The following is a 21,095-nucleotide window of genomic DNA, read 5'->3' as shown; positions in this document are numbered from 1 at the left end:
GGGAGAAGAAGTGCACTAATCAAATTCTATTTTGCCAAGGCGGACTGTGTGGGGGGGTAAAAAAAAAAAAGGGGAATAAATCTTTATTAGGTGATGTGTCCCCTGCTTTATCGATCGCTTTGCTCCTTCTCTCACTCATCCCCCCCTCCACTCTTCCTTTTGTTATTTTAGCCGTGCGTCTGCCAATGCACTCCAATCGAGTCCAGCTGTACATCAGAGACGGACGGCCATTACCCACGTCTTGGACTGTCAGTGGCTGTGAAAGGGTTAGGAGGTGAGCTGACGTAGCCGCCCAGGAGGGATGGCTAACAGCTTTACAGCTAGCCAGAGAGACAGACAGGCAGCCAGATATGAGGTTCTGGGCAAGAATGCAGACAGACAGGGTGGAAATGCCACTGTGGCGGCCAACTGTCAACAACACGACGGCGGCTCTGTGCCATTGTTGAAAGTCGTGTATGGTTGTGTCAAAAGTATGGCACAAGGCGCAGTCAAACCAGTGGAGGTGTTCAGGAGAAGAAAAAAAAACAAGTAATAAATTTGTGAATGTATTAAATGTGTCCACACGAGTAGACAGCCCGGTTTGAGCATGCTAGCATACGATGAAGGAATTATTTTTCCTCACCAACAAAAAGGAAGGCATTGTACGCACACACACATGCTGAATATTGCATAAAGACAAGCAGTCGACAAGCACTTTACCTGTACAAAACAAGGTCTATATTTTATTGATGGCAGAAACTCAAGTAAACAAGGTTACAAATCGAAGCAGACGTGAAAGCTTTTGCTTCTCATGAGAATGTTGCCAGACTTTGAACAAAAAAAAAAAAGGTTTGAGGTTACTTAGGCTGGAGTTACACCACAAAACCAAAAGCGCCATTGCAATTCCATGTACAATTCAAGCGCATACATTTCATGTACAGTTCAGATCCAAGATGGCTGCCGTTCCACTAACGTCAAATAAGTGAGGCTCAAATTACACGTAATAACTGCACAACACAGGGGTAAACGATAACACAAATATTAAGCATCACATTTAATTAACTAGATTTGGGCAACGCTTCTTACATTGATTTAAACGAGGGAAACCTCGAGATGAGTCCGCTGCCTGCCATCGGAAATTACTTTGCTCATTTAGTAATGAGCACACTTTTGTTGTAGCGTTTTGTAGCTGTTGTTTGTTTTCATTTAAAGCAAGGGTTGCTTTGGGTGTTTATTTGCGGTGATTTTGAACCAGTCGACTCAATTGGACGACGCCAAGCTGGCATCGGTGTTCATCCAAATCGGTGTGTTTCTGCTGCATTCACATTAGCGGATACAATTTATTGAACAAATGTTGAGCCACGTTTTAAAAAGGCCTGATTTTGATCTGAAGACATCTGATTTGATTTGTATTTTTCTATTTGCACTTCCAAGATGCGTGTCGCAACCGTGCCACTTCAGAGCAAATCGTCGGAAGTGTATCACTTCAATTATGCGAGGTTAATCCAACCTTAGTGATTTAGCCTCTGTTAGCTCAGGACAACAATAATCACCTCAACACAAACGATGGAACTATTATTTGACCGACTGTATTATTATGCCCAGCACTGTGATGTGACACAAAATTCCAGGCCCAAATAATTTTCTGTATTCTTGTGAAAATCTCAGCCCCCACCGAGTAAAAACACAACTTGTGCAAGAACGTGCTTGTTCATGGAGCAACGAGGACCAAACATTAAAGAAGCAATGTTGTTGCTTGCCTGAGCGAAAGCGTGTAAAACATAAAGGGGAGGAATCGCTGGGAAAACTCCAGAGAGCAACATCACAGCAAATAGGCCGGGCGCTGTTACTCCTAATTCCAGACATTGGTAAACACAACTTCTAAATGTAGCAGCAGATAGCCCCGAGGTCGAGATGCGCACTCGCGCCGACTGGGAAAAAGACGCCGAAAGGGAAGAAAGCTAGCCGCGTAGCATAGGCAAGCCATCCCTCTGGGAGATTGGACACAGGAAGCATTATGGAAACATGCTGTATCTCGATAAGGGCAGTGTAAATAAGATATGAGTTTCTATTGCCCGGCTTGGGAAATGAAATGGGGGGAAAATTGAGAAGCGCAGAAATGGAGTGTCGAAGAGCATATAAAAAAAGGGAGAGGGAGGAAAAGAGACACGTGGGATGATTAGAAGGACCTCGAGAAGAGGAAGGAAAACCATGGCTGAGTATAAAGAGCAATAATTAAGGCTACGTTTACATAAAAATGACCCAGTAAAAACGGGAACCTCAGTGGAAAGAGGATAAGGACGTCACGTGCGTTTGCTTGCCCGGCCACTAGTTGGCGATGCCAAAGCACGGCATCTCAAATAGTCATTTCAATAGCCGTTTCTTTGATTTAGTTCCTAGTTTGGAAGTATGAGAAAGTAATGAGACTCCACTGGACACAGAAGCGGTGTAGTTATTATTCTTCTACGCTATAAGCACAAATGCTAGTATAGGAAGTCCTCTGTGTTTTCAGAATTTAACTATTGCATGATCATACGGGTCAAATTGACCTGCTACCTTTGTATTAAAAAAAAAGTGTGTGTCGGGGGGAGTGGAGAATTTGTGAAGGTCAAACCGAGACTATCAACCAACCACTGTATACCCAAAAAAAAAGTGTGTGTGGGGGTAGCGGAGAATTTGTGAAGGTCAAACCGAGACTATCAACCAACCACTGTATACCAACCAATGATGTATACAGTACATGGCAGCATAAATAGAAGGAGAAAAAAAACACCTGCACTTGGATATACTTAGATCAGAATCAGGCTTCTTCCAATGTGGATTCAAATCAGATAGGAATCAGATATCAGATATCTGCCAATGTAAACGGTTGGCTCACCATCATCAAAATGACAATCAATGAAAAAAAACTCCAATCAATAATGACACATAAATGGCATCATAAAGAGAAAACATGAGCACGGTATCGTATGTCGTCAGCTCCAAATCGGGCCTCTTTCTGAATTAGACCCCCCGACAAAAAAAAAAAAAAAGAGTCAATGGTGATAGTAAATCGGAACTGTAGCACAGTCCATTCAATATTTTAATTATTTGTGAACCTTTATTTGGCCAGGTTGGTCCCATTGAGAGCAAAAACCTCATTTCAAAGTGAACTGGCTGCAGCAGCAACAAAGTTACAAGGACACAAAGAGAAACTAAGTACAATTTACAAAGCACAACTTTTTGCATTTAACCATCTCGCTCAGAATCAATTGTTCACACAGCCCAGCTAAAACAACAAACGAGACAAACAGACAACAAAAAGACTCACAACGTTTAATAGCCACGGTACCTTGAGCCTTATGGATAGATGTAACTATGCTTTATTCAAAGGTGCATAGACGATTTAAAAACGCAAAAGGATTGCCGAGGATGACACTGGTGTGCCGTAGTTGCTTGCTCATTGTTTCGGCGATACTTCAAAGGCATACTGGTTGTGTGAATTTATCCTCTGAGGCCCATTTTCCAATCTGACTGAGTTCAAGGTTCCCTAAAAAAAATAGCATGGGTGCAAACGTCCCTTTGAACCGGGACAAAAGTGAAACAAGTGCGTGTGGCTGCCTGTCATACCAGGACGGCCTCTCCCTCTCTGGTTTTCAGCTGCGACTTGCCGCAGAGCTCATGTCTCGCATGCCACAGCGGCCTGACATCGCTGCACCAGGCGCAGCCAGAGGCACCGAGCGCTCTCTGGGCCCCCTCGACACCACCACCATCACCGCCACCCTTTCCCCACATAGCTCACATGGTTCCTGAAGCCTGTTGGGCAGGGAGGAGTGCGAAGGGTTGAGGGGGGAAAAAAATGGCCCGTCACATAACACTCTTTTGTGTCGTTTTGCCTGTATACAGACGTAAACCTTTAAGCGTGAGACTCCTTGAGCAAGTTTATTTTCATTTATTATACCTCTGATTAAAGTTATGGAGCTGTGAATTGTACATTTCAATCATCTACGAATAGCACAACTTCATTTGTATGGTATATTTATTTTTCTGAATTAAAAAAAAAATTTTTAAACATTTATTAGCAATTAGGTAGTCGTGGCCCACCAGATGCAGCGCGGTCGGTGGTGTTTTTTATTTCCAACGTGCGTTTTCTATTTAACACTGAGCAGAAGGGCTCTGGAAGAGCTGGATGGAACCTATCGCAACTCTAATTCCTTATTGTATTCCTACTTCAGCAAAAGGACTTCAAAAGCCAATGTTGTAGAGGAACTGCTTCGTCTTTGCATGCAAAAGGCCAACTCTGTGTTTATCGGAAAACAATAATGGCAGCTTGCTAGTCTAAGTAGAGCACTTGGCCACTGGGGGGGGGCGGTCCGACCATGATGCCCTTTGGCTTTAGTAAATCCCTGGGGGTGAGGTGGGGGGAGTGTAGGGAGTAAAGTGACGAGGTCAACGCTGGGACAGCTTGATGAGAGGATCACCCCTATCTCGTCGTACACTTGCATGACAGGGGTCAGCGGCAGGTAAGCCCTCATCGCTGGCAGTTGTTTATCCTTAGGCGCCGTGGCGGTGGCGCCCCGGCACCGCCGAGCCAGAGGAGCGCCTTTAAAAAAAAAAAAGCATGTGTGTGCGTGCAGGAGTGAAACGGAGATAGCGTGGGAATGACAGACGGGAATGTCATCCACCCGCTTATCATTTGCATGCCTCACCTTTTCGCATTCACCTCCCCGTAAATACTCTTGGTGAGCCCTGTGCGCTAAGATAAACATCTCAAGTGGCCAATTGTTAGCGCATCGTCTCGCTTTAGCTTTAGGGACATTGTGAGACAGCAGCAGCTAACTTTCTGCTCTTGACACAACAACATATTCAGATTAAATACACACGTGCGCGCAAAAGAGGATTGTTTGTCGCCTTTGGGCTCAGCCGGGCAAACGCAGTTTGGCTCCTGGCAAGGAAACAGATGTTAAGCAACATGCACAGAGAGGCTCTGTTTTGTTTTAAATGAGAAATTTATGCTATTTTCCCAAATTAAAATAGTTCCCAGGTGTTTTAAAAACATATATGTGGCACGCTTTTATCAAAATTCCCAAGGATGAAGAACGAAAGCATAGTTCAGAAACAATTTCTTATCTTTCTGAAATTGACCTATTGACAGGGGGTGGCCAGAGTTCACCCCGCCCGATGTACTCTTTCTCCAATGGTCAGTACATATTCAGTTGCCATGACGACTTGCGTCAGCGCTACTTCCAACAGTTGATGTTACGTTGCGCTTCTTTAAACAGCCAATTAGTTAAGAGTGAATCAACAGCACCTGCGCTGATTGCAGCCAAGCAGCTCACTCCCATCTTGTCACATTTGATTCATGACTACAATTCCACAAAATCAAATTTCGATTACCTTTTTTTTTATGCCCATCTATAGGAGAATCAAAGATAAGAAGTCTCTCAAGACGACATGCGAAATGGCTGATTAAGATCTCACGTGCAGACCTCCATGGCTAATCCTTAGTTTGGGCTCATGTGTGCAGCAATCACTTTGTGAGCGATAAGTCTGTTTACCTTTAAAATTGTAGTGACATAAGAGATTGTTTTATGTAGACTACAATTTTTTAAAAAGTGCCATATTAAAAAATATTTAAATGCCAGCCGCTTTTGTTTTGAATACATGAGCAAGCTAGCTAGCTAGCACAAGCTAGCTAGTGGACGAGTCGAACGTTACTTGAAAGCTAACGTCTTGAGGCAAAACCAGATCGCTGCGATTCATATACGCGCTAACAGAAGCGATAATAGCAGATTGCTTGCTGCTGAAGTGGGACGGAAGAACGCCTCAGCTGAATAAGAAATATGAAACCCTGTTCATTCATCTGTCTTTCACTGTCGCTGTTAAAGTCACCAGAGCGAGAGGTGCGGTACCAGCACAACGACCGAGCCAAACGCAGCAGTCAAGTTGACAGCACACGAAAAGAGGTAACAGATGTGAAGATTCATCGCCACATCATTCTGTTCAATAAAGTAGTAACGGCAACTTTATTATAGAATAACACACGCTCACTGCACCGTGTGTTTACTAAGAGCGAATGTACTTATCTAATTTTTACATTTGAATGACTAATAAGAATGTTAAATCAAGACATAAAAACATTGCCTCTACAGGAAAAAAAAGGTTTATGATTGCTGACAGTTTGCCACTTTAGTATGGGGAAAATTGTTTGGAACAAATCAGAGACTGTGTTCAGCCCTAAGAGCTTTCACTGTACACAAAATGTCCACTCGCACAAACACTCGCATACAGCATCCATACATTTGAACATTCCACCGCAGTAAGCAAGCAAGCCATTTTGTGCTTATTTCAGCAGGCTATTGGTCCAAAGAGGAATTCATTAAAAAGAGAGAAGCAAAAAAAAATGTGAGCATCTGATAGAAGAATGCTGAGTGCTGCATTCCCTTGTTATTACTGCCCAATCGAAGGGCAGCGTGGCAATAAAAGTCATTAAATGAAATAGGGGGAAAAAATGGCTTTTAATAGGCCCCTGTCATTGTGGATTTAGTGCGGCCTTTCTGCTGCCCTGCCTGCCTGCCTTGCTCCTTCCTCGTGGGGAGGTGTGTGGAGGAAGAGGAGCACCAGTGGATTCCTAGACAGAGTCTCGCAGCTGACGCAAGGCGAGCAGCCACAGTCTGGGAGCGGAGACAAGTGGAGTTGGAAAAGGGGTGGGTGAGGGGGAGCCGGGACGGAACTCAGGCAGGAGCTTTATTACTTTAGCTGGTTTATTTTAATGGGACATACACACAGTGATACGGTGAATTGAAAATGCGTTAGCGTGAGGGGTGATTTTGCAAAGCTACATCTGGAGTGTGGTACTGAGGCAAAGCTGGCTCAGTACCACCATGTCTGAGGCTGGGAATGGGAATCGGGGGAGAGATGAGGCGAGGAGTGGGGGTTGGGGGCTGGCACCAGCGAGCTGGAAAGACTGGAAATAGGGCCGAGACATTTGGACAGTCCATTGGTGTGTCTTGGTGAAAAGAGAAGTGAATGCTGGGTGTGGAAAACAGAACTTGGAGGGGATGTGGGGGGTTTTGAAAGCAGGGGTGAATCACTTGGAGTGGGGGGGCCATGACACACACGCACATGCTCTGGGACCGTCTGGTGTGCAAGGGACTTAACGGGCTGCTGTAAAGGGACACGTTTGATCGCCCACTCCCTCGTTTCTGATGCTTGTCCAGACAAAATGACACATTTTTCTTTTTTTGTCGTCGCATATGGCAGTGATTCTGTTTTGATTGCTTGTTGTACACACACACACACACACACACAAAAAAATTGGGCAATTTAGCATTTTAATCCCAGTCGCCAAAATAATCAAGAGACTGGAAGACGATAATGAGAATAATTGCCACACTCAAGACGACAAACACAAAAACCTGTGTCTTTTTTCTCCAGACGCATACATTGTAAACACTCGCAAAACTTTACAGAAGCCATGTTCTGCTACTGCCATAATGGCCATGCATAATTAGCATCGCACAAAGTAGAGCACAGATCTCAGCCAATGCTGAAATGCTAACAAAAAAAATGGTAACGTCATTGTGTTTGTTTGCCCATCTGTTACGCAAAGTCCCACATAATAAGATGTCCTCACCAAACTAAAGTGTACTGTCGCATTATGAACAAGTGGTTAAAATTAGGTTGGCCTTAGCCTAAAACTCGTGCATAGCATTGCGCATCTTAGCGCTAACATGCTAACATACAAAAGTGTCTTTGGGTCCTGGAATAGGAATGTCAGATTAGCAGGCTAACATGCTAAAGTGGCTTTGGGTCCTGGAATGGGAATGTGAGACAAACAGAGAGAAAGCGAGCGAATGAGAGAGAGAGAGAGAGAGAGAGAGAGAGTGTGAGAGATGTATCCCCAAAGACAGTCTTACACATGAATGCAGCCGCTGCCCCCTTCGCCGTCCCTCACGGACAGCCAGATGTTTACACTAGCTCCGGGCTTAGCCATGTTTCCATGACGATACGTGCCCAGGGCTAGACAAAACGGGCCGGAGGTAGACCCTCAATCCAGGATTTTGGCTCATCTTTGAGGCCGCGAGGGGATCATTGTGAGAATGCCGAAGAGCAATCGTTGTTATTCTTCTACGCCTTCCGCATTACTCCATCGATTCAAACCATTTAAACTTCAAAAGATTCCCAAAATGAAGGACACCTGGGGTATTATTTTCCACATATAGGAAAAAATGGCCACACCCCCCCAAAAGCCGTTCAAGTGAATCTGCATTAAACAAAAAAAGTCCCCCACCTCTTCCACATTTCTTGTTGGATTATTTCTACTTCATGTTACAATCACCAATCCAATTTATTCCAGAGAATTTTAGTTGAGCATAATCTTTTTTTGCATAACCTCAATTTCTACAGAAAGTTATTTTTGACTTTCCCAACATACACAAATGCCTCAATAGACATGAAATGACTCATCGGCCTTTCATTTAGAATAACATGAAAGACTTTTTTTTCTACAAGAGGGGTTGGGAAATAGTAGGGGGTGGGAGGGGGGTGGGGGGGATTTCCGAAAGGTTCTGAATCACATTGTGGTAGCAACTTTTTCAGCTGTCACTTGGGCCCTGCGCATGTGGGCTCAATTTTGATGGGCATTGGAGCAGGAGGAGGATGAAGAAAAGGAAGAAGAGGAGCAAAAAGGAGGACGAGAAGGAAAAGATCTGCGATCCATCCAGATCCACCCACACTTGAGAACAGCCCGCACACCAAAGGCGAAGAAACCCTCAGCCACCTCAAGCTCATGGTGTCTGGCGAGTGACATTCTCGTGCAAGATTGATGCATCACGCGCGTCGTAAATTCTGCACCTTTGTGGACAAAATGTCGAGCCCACGGTTGTAAAAAAACCTTTGTTGACAGTATTAATCAAAAGTATGAATTCTTATCTGTGATGGCAGTTTGTATTTTAATGCAGATTTGGATTGGATTTCGATCTCCCATCGCTTGTCAAAATTTGCATTTTTGTGCCTCATCAAAACAATTAACAGCAAACTTAAAAAAAAAAAAGAAATTGCTCCGCAAAAGTAAAAAGTTTATCCTAAATTTAAGTCAATGATTCACAAAACTAATTTTCAAAGAATTTTGCCACTTTTAGGACACGAAATTGCAAAAATCAATCCACATCGAGTCCACCACTCAAGGAGTATACCATTTTGAAGGTCAAGTTTTTCATCAGTCAAGTAAACATGATTCAGATCTTTAAGTGGGTCTCTGTTATTTCACCATTTTTCCACTGCACAGGTCCGACTCGTCTTTCCGTTTCAAAAATAGTTGAGGAAAGTGCAAATATAACACAGCATTTGAGTTGCATAATTCGTTGGATATTATTTGCTACGTCCAAAAGTCTTGCCCGATATCTAAATTAAAACCGAAAACTTCTTGACCATGAGGCGGACGTACTAACCAATAGTACACTGCAGCCACCTGTTTTAAGATTTTAATTAAAAAAAAAAAATACCAGCTAAACAAGCTACGCGTTGCACAGATACAAAGACTCTTAAATTCTGGCTCTTACTTGACTGACATCATGATACAATATGAAACAAAAGAAAAAGGAAGAGCGAGTGGATGACGCAGAAACCTAATTAAGAATCTCCCCAGCGTGAATAAATTAACCCGAGTTACGAGCAGAGACAGGCATGCGCGCGCACACACGCTGACAGAAAGGAGGTGAACGGGAACAAGATGACATTCACACTCAAACAGACACTGCTGCTGCCGCCGAGTGACGTCTGTAAGGCGACGTGGTTCAGTCGCGCCACTGCGGGCACTTTTTATTTTTATTTGAGTCTAATTTTAACAACATTTTTAAAAAGCCTCGTCCCGTGCGCCTTGTCATTTAGATTTGGGGCAGCTGCTTGATAAAAATGACACATCTTTTTCCATGTGAGGATTTAGTCTAACAAGGGGGCGTGGGGGAAGAGGAGGCGTGCGGCCTAATGACATTGCGGGGAGCGACATATGCCAGGCATCACTATGTCTGTCGCTCCTTGGGGACATTACGGTAACAGGATAGTAAGGAGGAGGCGGCGTAGTGTGTGTGTGTGTTTTACCTCCGGGCAGAAAGCCCTGGAGACAGACGGAAGGGAGGGGGGATGGGTGCGAGGAAGAAATACAGGCGTGAGGGGTCAGCAGGAGGAGGAGGAAGAAGAGGACAGTAGATGAATGGGAGAAGAGGGGATGAACTTGACCCAGTCTGGAGGACTAAAAACAGGAAGGAGGGTAATGAAGTGGAAACATGCTTTGTCATACCTCACCAAAACCATAGGATTAGACGTCTATAATTAGAGGACAGGGGGTGGGCATCATGTTCGGACACCGTGAGCAGCTATGGTTAACTTACACAAGGGGGGGAAGGGGCTCCTCGGGGGGGAGGGGCGGGACAGAGTTCACGAACAAAGTGGATGTTTTTGGAGCACTTTGGACAGTGCGTACTCTAAAACGGTGCATTCAAGGATGCTGGTCCTTGAGGGCACGTTCATACATCAACCACCTAGCCAACAAACAAAACAAAAAAAAAAAACCTAAACATGCTGTAATGTGCACTCCAGGCCATTAGATGTCGATACGTGCAGCAACTGCATGTTCTAATGCAGTGGTTCATATTCACATTCATCGAACCCTTCATTAGTAAAAATAAAAATATGATTATTTTACAAATTCAAGACATTAAAAAATGCATTTATTAAAAATTGAAAAAAAGTCAACACAATTAGTAGGAAGTATAATTTTTTTCAACTGTGCACAAAATGAACCAGCCAGTGATGGCCAAGCGGGCGTATCATAACTAATTGACATGTTGAGTCGGGTGTGTCTTAACCTCCATGGCAGAGGCTAACTTAAACATGACATTTCCAACGACTGCTAACCTCCAACAAGCAATAAACGAGTTAGCGCAGAGATGTTAGAATACGGAGAGACACGGCATGCTCAAGTACCAATGTACTACCTGTTTTTCATTTGATTGGTTGAATATTTATGGCCTCAAAGTGTTTTCCATACAAATATTAACTGTAATACAGACTTTACTACTGTGTTAGTATGGGGAGGTAGTATCGGAAAGTATGTGTTCTGAACAAAGTACAATAAAAGAACTGCAAAAAAAAAAAAAGCACACTTGCTAGTTTAATGATTTTACTCGTCTGGATTGCTGTAGCCTCTTTTTTCTCACATTTCCGAGCTGATGGCCAGTAAAGCGCACATGAAGAAGCTCTTAAGAGCACAGGTAGCCCACCTGACATATTCATCACTACCCGCACGGAGCGTCGGCTAACGCTTCCGTATGAATATTTATCTGAAGAGGGCCGGCGTCGGAACAGATGAGCTCGCAAGGCTGGTGACGGGGGGGGGGATTAGCAAGCTCACCATCCATCTCGCTTGCTCGCATTCGCCGCTCGCCATCCGTTACTTTCCTCCCGCAATCACCATTTCAATACCCCCCCTCCCTGCCTCCGTGTCCTCCGGGCTTCCCTGCTATCACCTCTACTATTGCTCTTCTCCTTAAACACTGCCCACCACCCACCTGCCCTCTTCTTCCTCTATCCAATCCCTCCACCGGGCTGAGATATATAGTTATATATATCTATTTATATATATATATATGCTCAAGGATGGACGGATGGAGAGAAGAAGGGGTGGGGGAGTGTGTGATTAATGTCTTGGAGAAAAAAAGATAAATAATCACAGGAGACTGGGGGGCTGGTAGTTGGCCTTAGGGGAGCAAATATGGAGAGTTTTATGGCTGGGGAGGAGAGGAGTACAGCGACAGCAGATCCATTCAAGTATATTAGCCTCCCCCCCTCACCCTCCCACACGCACACAATAACCTCAGCATCTATTCTATTGCGCTACTGTCTTTCATCATCAACAATGAATCCCATCCCCGTGACAGCGCACGCACGCACACACACGCGCGGGTAAACACTTTTTTTTTTCCAGGCCACTGTATATATGTGTGTGATGGGCCAATACATGTGCTGTGTGATGTGGCTGACAGCCCCCTCGCCACCCCCCGCCCCTCTCTTTCCCTACCCCATGCTGCCCTGCTTTTAAGCCCCTCATCCTCCAGTGGCTGCCTGTCCCCTGGAGTAGATTGCATCTTTTATTTATCACTTTTTCCTCCTCCTTGGCTTTATTTCTTCTCTACTGCCAACCACATGCAAAAAAAAATAAATAAAAAATGGAGCGAAAATTGCAATCAGTATAACACGATGTCGTCCTCCTGCTGTGCGCTCGCCTGTCATCCTCGCCTCTGTTGTGAGCGGATGAGACTGACAGCCCGTGCAGACGAGGACACAAACACATGCGCAGACCGCCAACCCAGAGCCCCCCTCTTCTTCTCTCTCACATACGCACATGCTCGCACAAACACACTTGCAGACAAAGGACAGGCATAGTAACCAATTAGGAGATTAATTGATTGTTGAGAATGATTCCAATTGTGCGGGATTGATTGCCGATTCATCGCATCTTGAAGCAATCAAGACAGAACTGAGAGCTCCACTTAGCGGATGACGTCAACTATGGGTAGAGGGAGTCTACGCACGCACAACGGTATGGAAGCAGGAGTTTAGAACATTCAGAAATCGCTCCCGTTTAAGAATGGGGGAACTGCCTGTGGTTGACGGACGGACTCCTGTGAAAATGTATGACCAATTAGTCCATTGATTTCATCCATCCATCCGTCCATTTTCCGATCCGCTTTATCCTCACAAAGGTCGCGGGGGTGCTGGAGCCTATCTCAGCCGTCTTCGGACAGTAGGCGGGGGACACCCTGAACCAATTGCCAGCCAATCACAGGGCACACCAAGATGAACAACCATCTGCGCTCAAACTCATACCTCGGAACAATTTAGAGTGTTCAATCAGTCTGCCATGTATGTTTTTGGACTGTGGGAGGAAACCGGAGCACCCGAGGAAAACCCACACAGGCCCGGAGAGAACATGCAAACTCCACGCAGGAAGGCCGGAGCCGGGATTTAACCCACAACCTTTGCACTGTGAGGTCAACGCGCTAACCACTGAACCACACCATTCATTATGTATTGCTGTTTTATTATTGTTGTTATTCTTTAAAAACAACGGTAGGTTCAGAACCAGTGCAAAAAAAAAAAAAGATCCAGAAAAGTTTACATCTCTGATTTTTCTTTCTGTACCATTGTTGCAATCAGGAGAATTACACTCTTCTTCTTAAGAAAATGATGCGACGGAATCAAAAGCGCCTCTGCTGGTTGCAGCCTAGAAGTGCACAACATCAAAACAATCCCCAAATATTCCTGTCAGTCATTTCCAACCCTACACACTGACGCGTGGCTAGTGAAGGTAGCACCCACGTTCGTGTTCTTTCAACCGTGTTTGTATTTGCTATAGTGTGTTTATGTTAAACAATGGCTAGAATTTGTAGGATGAACTATGACAGCGGAGTCAAAACTGGCCAAAATGGGCCATGGCTCAATCATCTAAGTAAATGTAAATGTTATTGTGTTTGATGTGCTCTTTATCATTAATTTACATGTTCATTCAGTATGTTCGAATGAGAGATAGCCGGCAACTATCCATCAATCAATTCTAATGCACTTGTCATATTTATTGGCGCTTGTGAGCTGGAGACGATATGGAAAACAAAAGATTCAAACCCAGATCTACTGAACGTGAGGCGGATCTGCTATTCACTACGTACGTAACCATGCATTACTGTGACCTCCATTTTATGGCACTTATCCTCATTAGGGTGGCAGGTGAGATAAAGCCCATTTTAGCTGACTTTGAAGTGAGAGGCGGGGTTCGCCAAGGGCTGGTCAGTTATTCAAAGAGCAAACAATATACAATTCTAAGAATTTCGGACTCCTATTGTCTTAACAACTAAGGACACTTTGATTCTCTCCTCTTTCATCTCAAACTGCTTCAAACAACAAAGCGTGTGATGGAAAAGTGGTTAGAACTGCATGACTGTCCGTGTTTTATGTTATGCGTTGTGTTTATTATTTTACTTTATGTTAACTGTTTTGTTAAGCGCTTTCTTACAGCTGCCGCTGTTGTGAAAGCGCTATATAAATCAGCATGTATTGTATTGTATTGTAACATGCATGGTTTGAGGTTGGGAGATGAAGTACAAGAAAACCCACGCCAACATGCAAGCTCCCATGCCCAAATTTAAACCCAGGACATTTCACTGTGAGCCAGACATGCTAACCACTAGTCCAATAACAGTTAATTTATCCGTAACTCTGTGCTCAATTGAGTTCCCAAACCCCAACTCTGGAGCATGAGCGTCCAATGAGTCTAATAGTGGAGACTCTGGTAAACAGGCCAGCTCCAGAGGAGAGTGGAGAAGGGGGGAGATCTGCCCGCCTGTCTGCCTGCCTGCCTGCTCCATGGCTACTATTGTGCATTGCACATTCTCCAAGCCCACAAGAGCTCCAGCCATCTCCGCACGCAGATTCTTTGGAGGCATAGCGAGCCAAGGAGGAGGAGGAGGAGGAGGGGGAGGAGAAGGAAGATCATGCATAAAATCTTGTTTGCAGGATGCGTTCAGATGAACCAGGGGAGGGTAATGGGATTAGAATCCTGAACGGCTTCCAAGGGTGTGGAGTGGGATTGACAGCTCCCGAGTCCAACGCGCTTGGTGAAATAGGAGGAGAGAGGGAAAAAAGGCGAGAGATAGGGGGTTCTGATGCCACATTCCCCACTCCCCCGTAATAAAAGTAGGTGAATCATTTGCATCCAGCAGCCACATACGTCCTGGCATTTTACAGAGCGAGAGAGAGAGAAAGCGAAAGAGTGTTTGGCAACCAAAATAGAAGCACTGTGGCTTTAAATCACCCCAGCCCTCCCACCCTTCTTTTCTAAATATCGTCTATTTAGCCAGCGGTGAAAAGATATAGGGGGGCTTTTGTCTGTGGATCGGTCGGTGCTGGTGGGGGGAAAGCTGCGAAGGCACAAAAATAGGAACAAAGTGCTATATAGGCTTCCATTGGGAGGACGGGGAGAGCTCAGGGGAAAGGAGAAGTGGGCTACTATTACGTGGAAATACCCGGCATTGTTTACACTAGAATAGAAAAAAACTGGCACTGGTGTTGATTGGCACTCACCGACTTGCAGTACGTTGTCCACCCAGCCGCCCTCCAGGAGAGTGACACCCCGCAGGAAAGGCAGCTGAGTCTCGTCGTTATTGTCCCCGCTAGTTCCACTTTCCTCGGCCCCGGCGTTGAAAGACGAGTACATGCAGATCTCCTTCTCGCTCCGCGGGAACGACCAATATACGATCCGGCGCTGCACGGGTTCCGGGATCCGCTCGAAGCGCTCCTCCACCCGTTGGAAGGGCCACTTCTCAGCCACTCGGCGCGCCGCGATGTCGAGCAGCGACTCCGGGTTGTGCGCCTTGCCGCTCTGCCCCGCGGCGGAGCCCGAACCACCACCGCCGCCGCCGCCACACAGGACTCCTCCAGCCCGCTGCCCCTGCCTGCACGCCGGGTTGTAGCCGGGCCGGCAGCAGAGCCGCTTGGCTGGAGGCTGCTGGACTCGCTCGGCCATGTTCGCACCGCTTCCGACCTGCTTCGCCGAGCCTCTCCGATCATATAAACAGGATAAGGAAGAGGAAAGGGGCACTCTCGCGCCGATTGTTTGCCCTACATGGGCAGGCAAGCCTTATTTGGTGATAGGGGCGGAGAAGCGTGTCGTCACAGAGGCTTTTGTGTATTTATGGGCGTGGCCTCAGAGGGGGTGCTGCTATAAAAGGAAGCGGAGGCGGAATTCCCGAACGTCGGCAAATCCTTTGTGAAGCCGTCGGGGCGCGCGAGGGCGGAGCCCCGACGGCCGACGGGGTCTTTTGAAGTTTTGCCTTCTTGTTGGGAGTTTAAAGGCGGAGGCTTAATCCAGAGGCGGTCTTGGCGGCTCCCAGCGGGCATAAAGGGGGGCGAGAAAGCCCACTTTTTCCTCCCCTTTCATTTTTTCTCCTCCAGTGGAGCTGCAGTAACAGCATGATGCTTGTTTTTGGAGGCCTGGCGCCTCCCAAAATGCTGACTTTTAGCTGTTAAAACAGACAAAAGACATGGTGGTAAAAGTTAGTGAGGTGGACATGTAAACCAACATGCATTTGGTACCTGGGCCTTCAGTGGGGACTAACCCAACTGAATCCTCAGCTTAATACTACTTCTTTTACATGAATTTGTATATATATATATATATAAACCCAAAAACGCATGTACAGCACAACACAACCGTACCACAGATATTATTATTATATTATAAGCGACAAGAAAAGCCATGAAGACTGTTGGTGAATCTCTGGCTAACGTTTGCTAACTTTGAACAAACCCTGGTGTGAAATCAGCATTCGCAAACACTTGCAAACGTACGCCTCTCAGTAGGATAGGGCTTCAATGTCGTGTGTAAACAAGTGTCTACTGTATGAACTGACTAAGTAACTATCTGTTTTTTATCTGATTGTAAAAGGAAGGCATGAGGGAGGCATTCACTTCAGCATCTCCTAAGTGAATGTTTTTTTCTTGTAGCACGTTTTCCAACTCCTCCCAAAATGTCTGCTGTGTCTCAATGTCTGGCCACATGATTACTTTCCCGTAACAGTCATTAAAAGTAGTGGAGGTGGATGGATACAAAATGGTGGTCATATCATTTGGTGTGCCCACCTTCCTGTGTGTGTTCCGACTGTGACAAGAAAGTGGGGCCTTGCTTTTGCGGGTGTTAGCTTGTGGTTACATCGCCTGCTCCCCGGGCTGCCCACCACTGACAAGACGCCCAGAAATTACTGGAATAATTAAAACAATTAAACAAAATGGCCGCCAGATTGCCGTGTGCTTCTTAATGGGCTATAAAAGCCAGCCAAAAGTATGCCTGTAAAACAGAAATGCTAGCAACATGTTCCTAGCTGCCCCCGCCGCGACTCTTGTGAGGGGAACTAAAAAGGCTGCCCTTTGAACCACGTTGAAAGCGATCTGTGCCGTATGGAGCCAGCAGATGTGGCCTTACCTGATTTGGTTTCAATACTTCCCTACAGGAAGTTCACAAAGCCAGGAGGTCCTGCTTTGTTATGTTAGTCATCTTTCTCAAAGGGCCAAAAGAGCCTTTTTGGCTCCCTTTCTTCTTGCGGACAGGAGTTATTGCTTTATAATTTGCAGGATTTTTCAAAAAGAAAATTCACTAGTGATCACATTTTTCTCCCTAATAAAAGCCAGGTGTCAAATGTTTTGTGTGTTTCCTTTCTTTTTTTATCAAGGTAACGTGTTTCACAGTGTGCCTCCTCAAATAATAGTTTATGCTATATATATGGTTAGCACGTTGGTTTCACAGTGCAGGGGTACCGGGTTCGATTCCAGCTCCGGCCTCCCTGTGTGGAGTTTGCATGTTCTCCCCGGGCCTGCGTGGGTTTTCTCCGGGTGCTCCGGTTTCCTCCCACATTCCAAAAACATGCGTGGCAGGCTGATTGAACACTCTAAATTGTCCCTTGGTGTGAGGGTGAGTGCGAATGGTTGTTCGTTTCTGTGTGCCCTGCGATTGGCTGGCAACCGATTCAGGGTGTCCCCCCCTACTGCCCGAAGACAGCTGGGATAGGCTCCAGCACCCCCCGCGACCCTAGTGAAGCCAAGCGGTTCGGAAGATGAATGAATGTATATTTGCTGAACAACAAAATCCGTCCCGGCGACCAAGTCGTACCTCCGCCTGAAAGGCTCTCCGCAGCATGTTAAAATGTTTCTCAGTGAAAACGATTCCTTGCAATGCCAAGCTTTTCGTGATGTCCTTTTAACTCATCCAGGGGCTAAAATAAACTTCGATCACGCAGTCCTTGTCCATTATGTAGCGTTCCTTCGACTTCTCAACTTTGAATGAAGGTGCGTTTGATTTTCTTCCCGCAAAGAACCACGGCTACTTCACGGGCACGAACAACTACTTCGTGCGCGCTTTCTCACCATTTTGTGCACAGTATTAGTCCATGAGGACAAAGTAGTTCCTCGTGCGTACGTAATAGTTACAGCGGGTGCACATTTTTTTTTCAAATGTCATGTCTGGAGCTCGACATAGTTTCACAGTCTTCTGACATATAGTCAAAAGGATGAGATCCTATCCTACATTGTTAATTACCAATGCTGTCCACTAACATCAAAGTAATAATGAACAATTAATTCATTTGTCGCAGTCCAAATTACCTACGGCATTTTAATGTAAAACTCTGTCAAATACTGTTCATTTCATTGTTCCGTGTTTGTGTTTTTCCTGTGCATGACAAACATCTTTGACTCATCATCATAAAGAACTACAAATCCCAGATATACATCCTCCCCAGCCCTGCATCCGGAAACAGGACAATAAACCGAAAAGGGAGTAAAACGAAAGCATCTCACGCAGGTTTGTGTCTGTCTCGCCGTGCAATTCACAACTTACCTTTTAAAACCCACATCGGTTCGCTTGTTTCGTTTGTCGAGCTTCTCGTCTTTGATGCAACCCGGGCCGTTATCCGGCCACTGGCTAGCTGTTGATGCTAATCCTTGTCGAAAATGTCGCTTAAATCGCTCACGGAGACCATCAAACTTCACGTGTTTTACTAACGACAGATGAATAGAAACGAGTCGTGATATTTTTGAGGACGTCGAGCTATTTTTTTCGTTCGTCTTGAATGATGAACAAGTAGCGAGCATCAGATTAGTTGTTAATCTAAAGGTGTGACGTTCATTTTACTCACTCATATCGGCAAGTATACGTTATTTACGTCTGTTTAAGATCGAGTTTATGCAATGGTGCCTCCGATTTAGGCTGGTGTAATCTTTGTGTGGCAGCATAGAAGTTAGTGTTGAGCTTGTGTGCCTCATTTTTTTAAGTTCGGGGTTAGAATCTTGGCTCTGGCCTTGCTGTGTAGCGTGTTCTTGCCGTGCTTGTTAACTTCCGGTCGCATTAAACATGTTGGGGATTCAAAGATTAAACCATTAATGGCTGTCAATCGTGAATGTTTGTGTAAAATAATATAGAATGTGCGTACAGTGTCTCGCCTATCACCTTAAATCGTCTGGGATAGACTGCAGCTCATTCCCGCCCCGAATGGGGATAACGATAACCTCTGGGAAATTGATATTTTAACTGTCTAAAAGAGTCGTAACTCTTTTAGACAGTTAAAATATCCATGTTCTGTCACAGAGACAACCGAAGATGTGATAATGTAGCACAACATTTTCCCTCTTTTATTAACTTGAGAGTAGCACAGAAGAAATAACTGGCAAGCGTTGCCTCAAGGTTTGATGCCATCAACGCCCCAAGTTTTGCTTCCAAAATATACAACTGATTAATTACACCTGAAAAAACAATGTGCTTCATGTTCTTTTTCAGATTCAACAGCGAATTTTACAACATCGTTGTTAATGCTCCCTATTTCACATTTCTCCATGTTACTACTGTTCCTGTTTTACCGCCTTTGGTTTTTTACCTCAGAGGGTAATAAGTAACATGCCTCTTTTGACAGATATTTTTTTTCATATTTGGGACATCATAAAAATACAATACAGATCCATGAGAAATGTACTTAAAATTGATCTCTCATTTCGTAGATAGGTTAACGATAACCTTCAAACAACTGTGACACACAATTACTGAGGGAAAAACAATGGAGCTTAATTTGGGACCCTCTCCCGCCAACTTCTTGCTTTTAAAGTATGCTGCATCTTTTCTAGTAAAAAAGAAAAAAAAACGCGCTGCCAGGCATGTTGAAGCACAATGTGGAACTGTACAAAAAATGAACAACTCTCAATTGGGACTTTCCTCGATATTGCGGGGGAACACTATTTGTCTGTAATTATTTTCCATCACTGCACAACGTTACACTGCATGGCATCCAAAAATGTTTGCCCCACTGGTCACCCAAGCACTAATGCACTATTCTTTTCCCAGCACCATGATTGAGATGATGCGAGCATGGGCCCAGTACATTGTGGAGTGGGCCGCCAAGGACCCCTATGGCTTCCTGACCAGCGTATTGCTGGCGCTCACGCCTCTCTTCATCGCCTGTGCTCTGTTGTCGTGGAAACTGGCTAAAATGATTGAGGTTCGCGACAAGGAGCAGAAGAGAAGGCTGCGGCGTCAGGAGAACCTGGCCAAGGTGAAGAGGAACTAGAAAGACGGCTGTGTTGAAGATGAAGGCCCCGCCCACCCATTGCCTTCACCACCAGCGCATACCCTTTTGGGTCGGGGCTAACTCGCCCCCACTCGTCGAACAGTGCCAAGACGGAAGTTCCCGTCGGACTTTCAGCAGCAAGAGTGACATTTTGATACACAAGTTTGCTTGTAAATATCGAGTCAAGACAACAAGAGGAGCCGCTGCGGGTGCCCGTGCCGCCATCAATAGAACACTTAACATAAAACGACAAAATACAACATAAAACAAGTATGTGTAGCTTTTGCCACACATAGCATTCCATTTTTAACATCACCTTTATGTTTGTTGAAATGAAGCTCCTCTGTACCTAACAGATTTATTTGTAATCAATAAAGTTTTCAGAGTTGCTTAAAAAAAGCCTATTTTCTTTCAATTCGTTACCGAAAATGTACAGTGGTGACTTAAGAGTTAATTCATTCTTGTGACTGAATTGTGATAGATGTGCTGTTTTATAGGAGAAGGGAATCTGGTGCTGGAAATCTGCTGATTCCAATAACGACTATTCCGCGGTCTGTCTGCTCTTTATCAAGAGCTACTTTATTATTTGCTTTGAGAGGGCAGCCCAATAATATAGTGGTTAGCATGTCTGTTGACTGAACAGTTAAAAGATTGTGGCTTCAGTTCTTTGCTGAGAGTTGGCATTTTCTTCCAGTGATTGCACGGGGTTTGTCTGGATTCTCCGGCTTCTTCCCGTTTTCCCAAAAAATCTATTTTACCCCGGGGGGGGGGGGGGGGGGGGGGGGGTTACCAGCATTCGATATTTATATAAACAAGTATGGTCATTGTTTGCATGGCCTAGCCACAACCCACTCATGATGATGGACCCACGACTGCCTCTTTACATCATTTTCCTTCATACCTCCACTTTGTTAGTACATTTGTTGTTCAAAGGTCTTAATGCCAAAATTGTTGTCTGACATGAATAATATGTCA

The 21,095-nt window shown here is 45.1% G+C and overlaps 2 protein-coding genes across 2 annotated transcripts in view; one reads left to right on the top strand and one right to left on the bottom strand.

The window, feature by feature from the left end:
• LOC127602371 (zinc finger SWIM domain-containing protein 6) overlaps window positions 1–15,574 on the bottom strand; it is a 60,361-nt gene extending 44,787 nt beyond the window's left edge. The window contains exon 1 of the mRNA XM_052068438.1: window positions 15,097–15,574. Within this exon, the coding sequence (XP_051924398.1) occupies window positions 15,097–15,538 (442 nt within the window). The 5' untranslated portion in view covers window positions 15,539–15,574. The remainder of the gene's footprint in view (window positions 1–15,096) is intronic.
• A 2,708-nt stretch (window positions 15,575–18,282) lies between these two features.
• smim15 (small integral membrane protein 15) lies at window positions 18,283–20,519 on the top strand. Its single transcript, XM_052068481.1, has 2 exons — window positions 18,283–18,367; window positions 19,898–20,519. The coding sequence occupies exon 2, from the start codon at window positions 19,902–19,904 to the stop codon at window positions 20,118–20,120; it is 219 nt and encodes a 72-aa protein (XP_051924441.1). The 5' UTR covers window positions 18,283–18,367; window positions 19,898–19,901; the 3' UTR covers window positions 20,121–20,519.
• The last annotated feature ends 576 nt before the right edge of the window (window positions 20,520–21,095 follow it).

The sequence above is a fragment of the Hippocampus zosterae genome, chromosome 6, assembly GCF_025434085.1.
Source record: "Hippocampus zosterae strain Florida chromosome 6, ASM2543408v3, whole genome shotgun sequence".
In the NCBI taxonomy this organism is placed as follows: Eukaryota; Metazoa; Chordata; class Actinopteri; order Syngnathiformes; family Syngnathidae; genus Hippocampus; species Hippocampus zosterae.
The sequence above is the reverse complement of the archived record's forward strand: the minus strand, read 5'-3'. Positions and strand labels throughout refer to the sequence as shown.

Excerpts from the sequence above, each read along its gene's own strand:
- smim15 (XM_052068481.1), top strand. The coding sequence starts at position 19,902 with ATGATTGAGATGATGCGAGCATGGGCCCAGTACATTGTGGAGTGGGCC.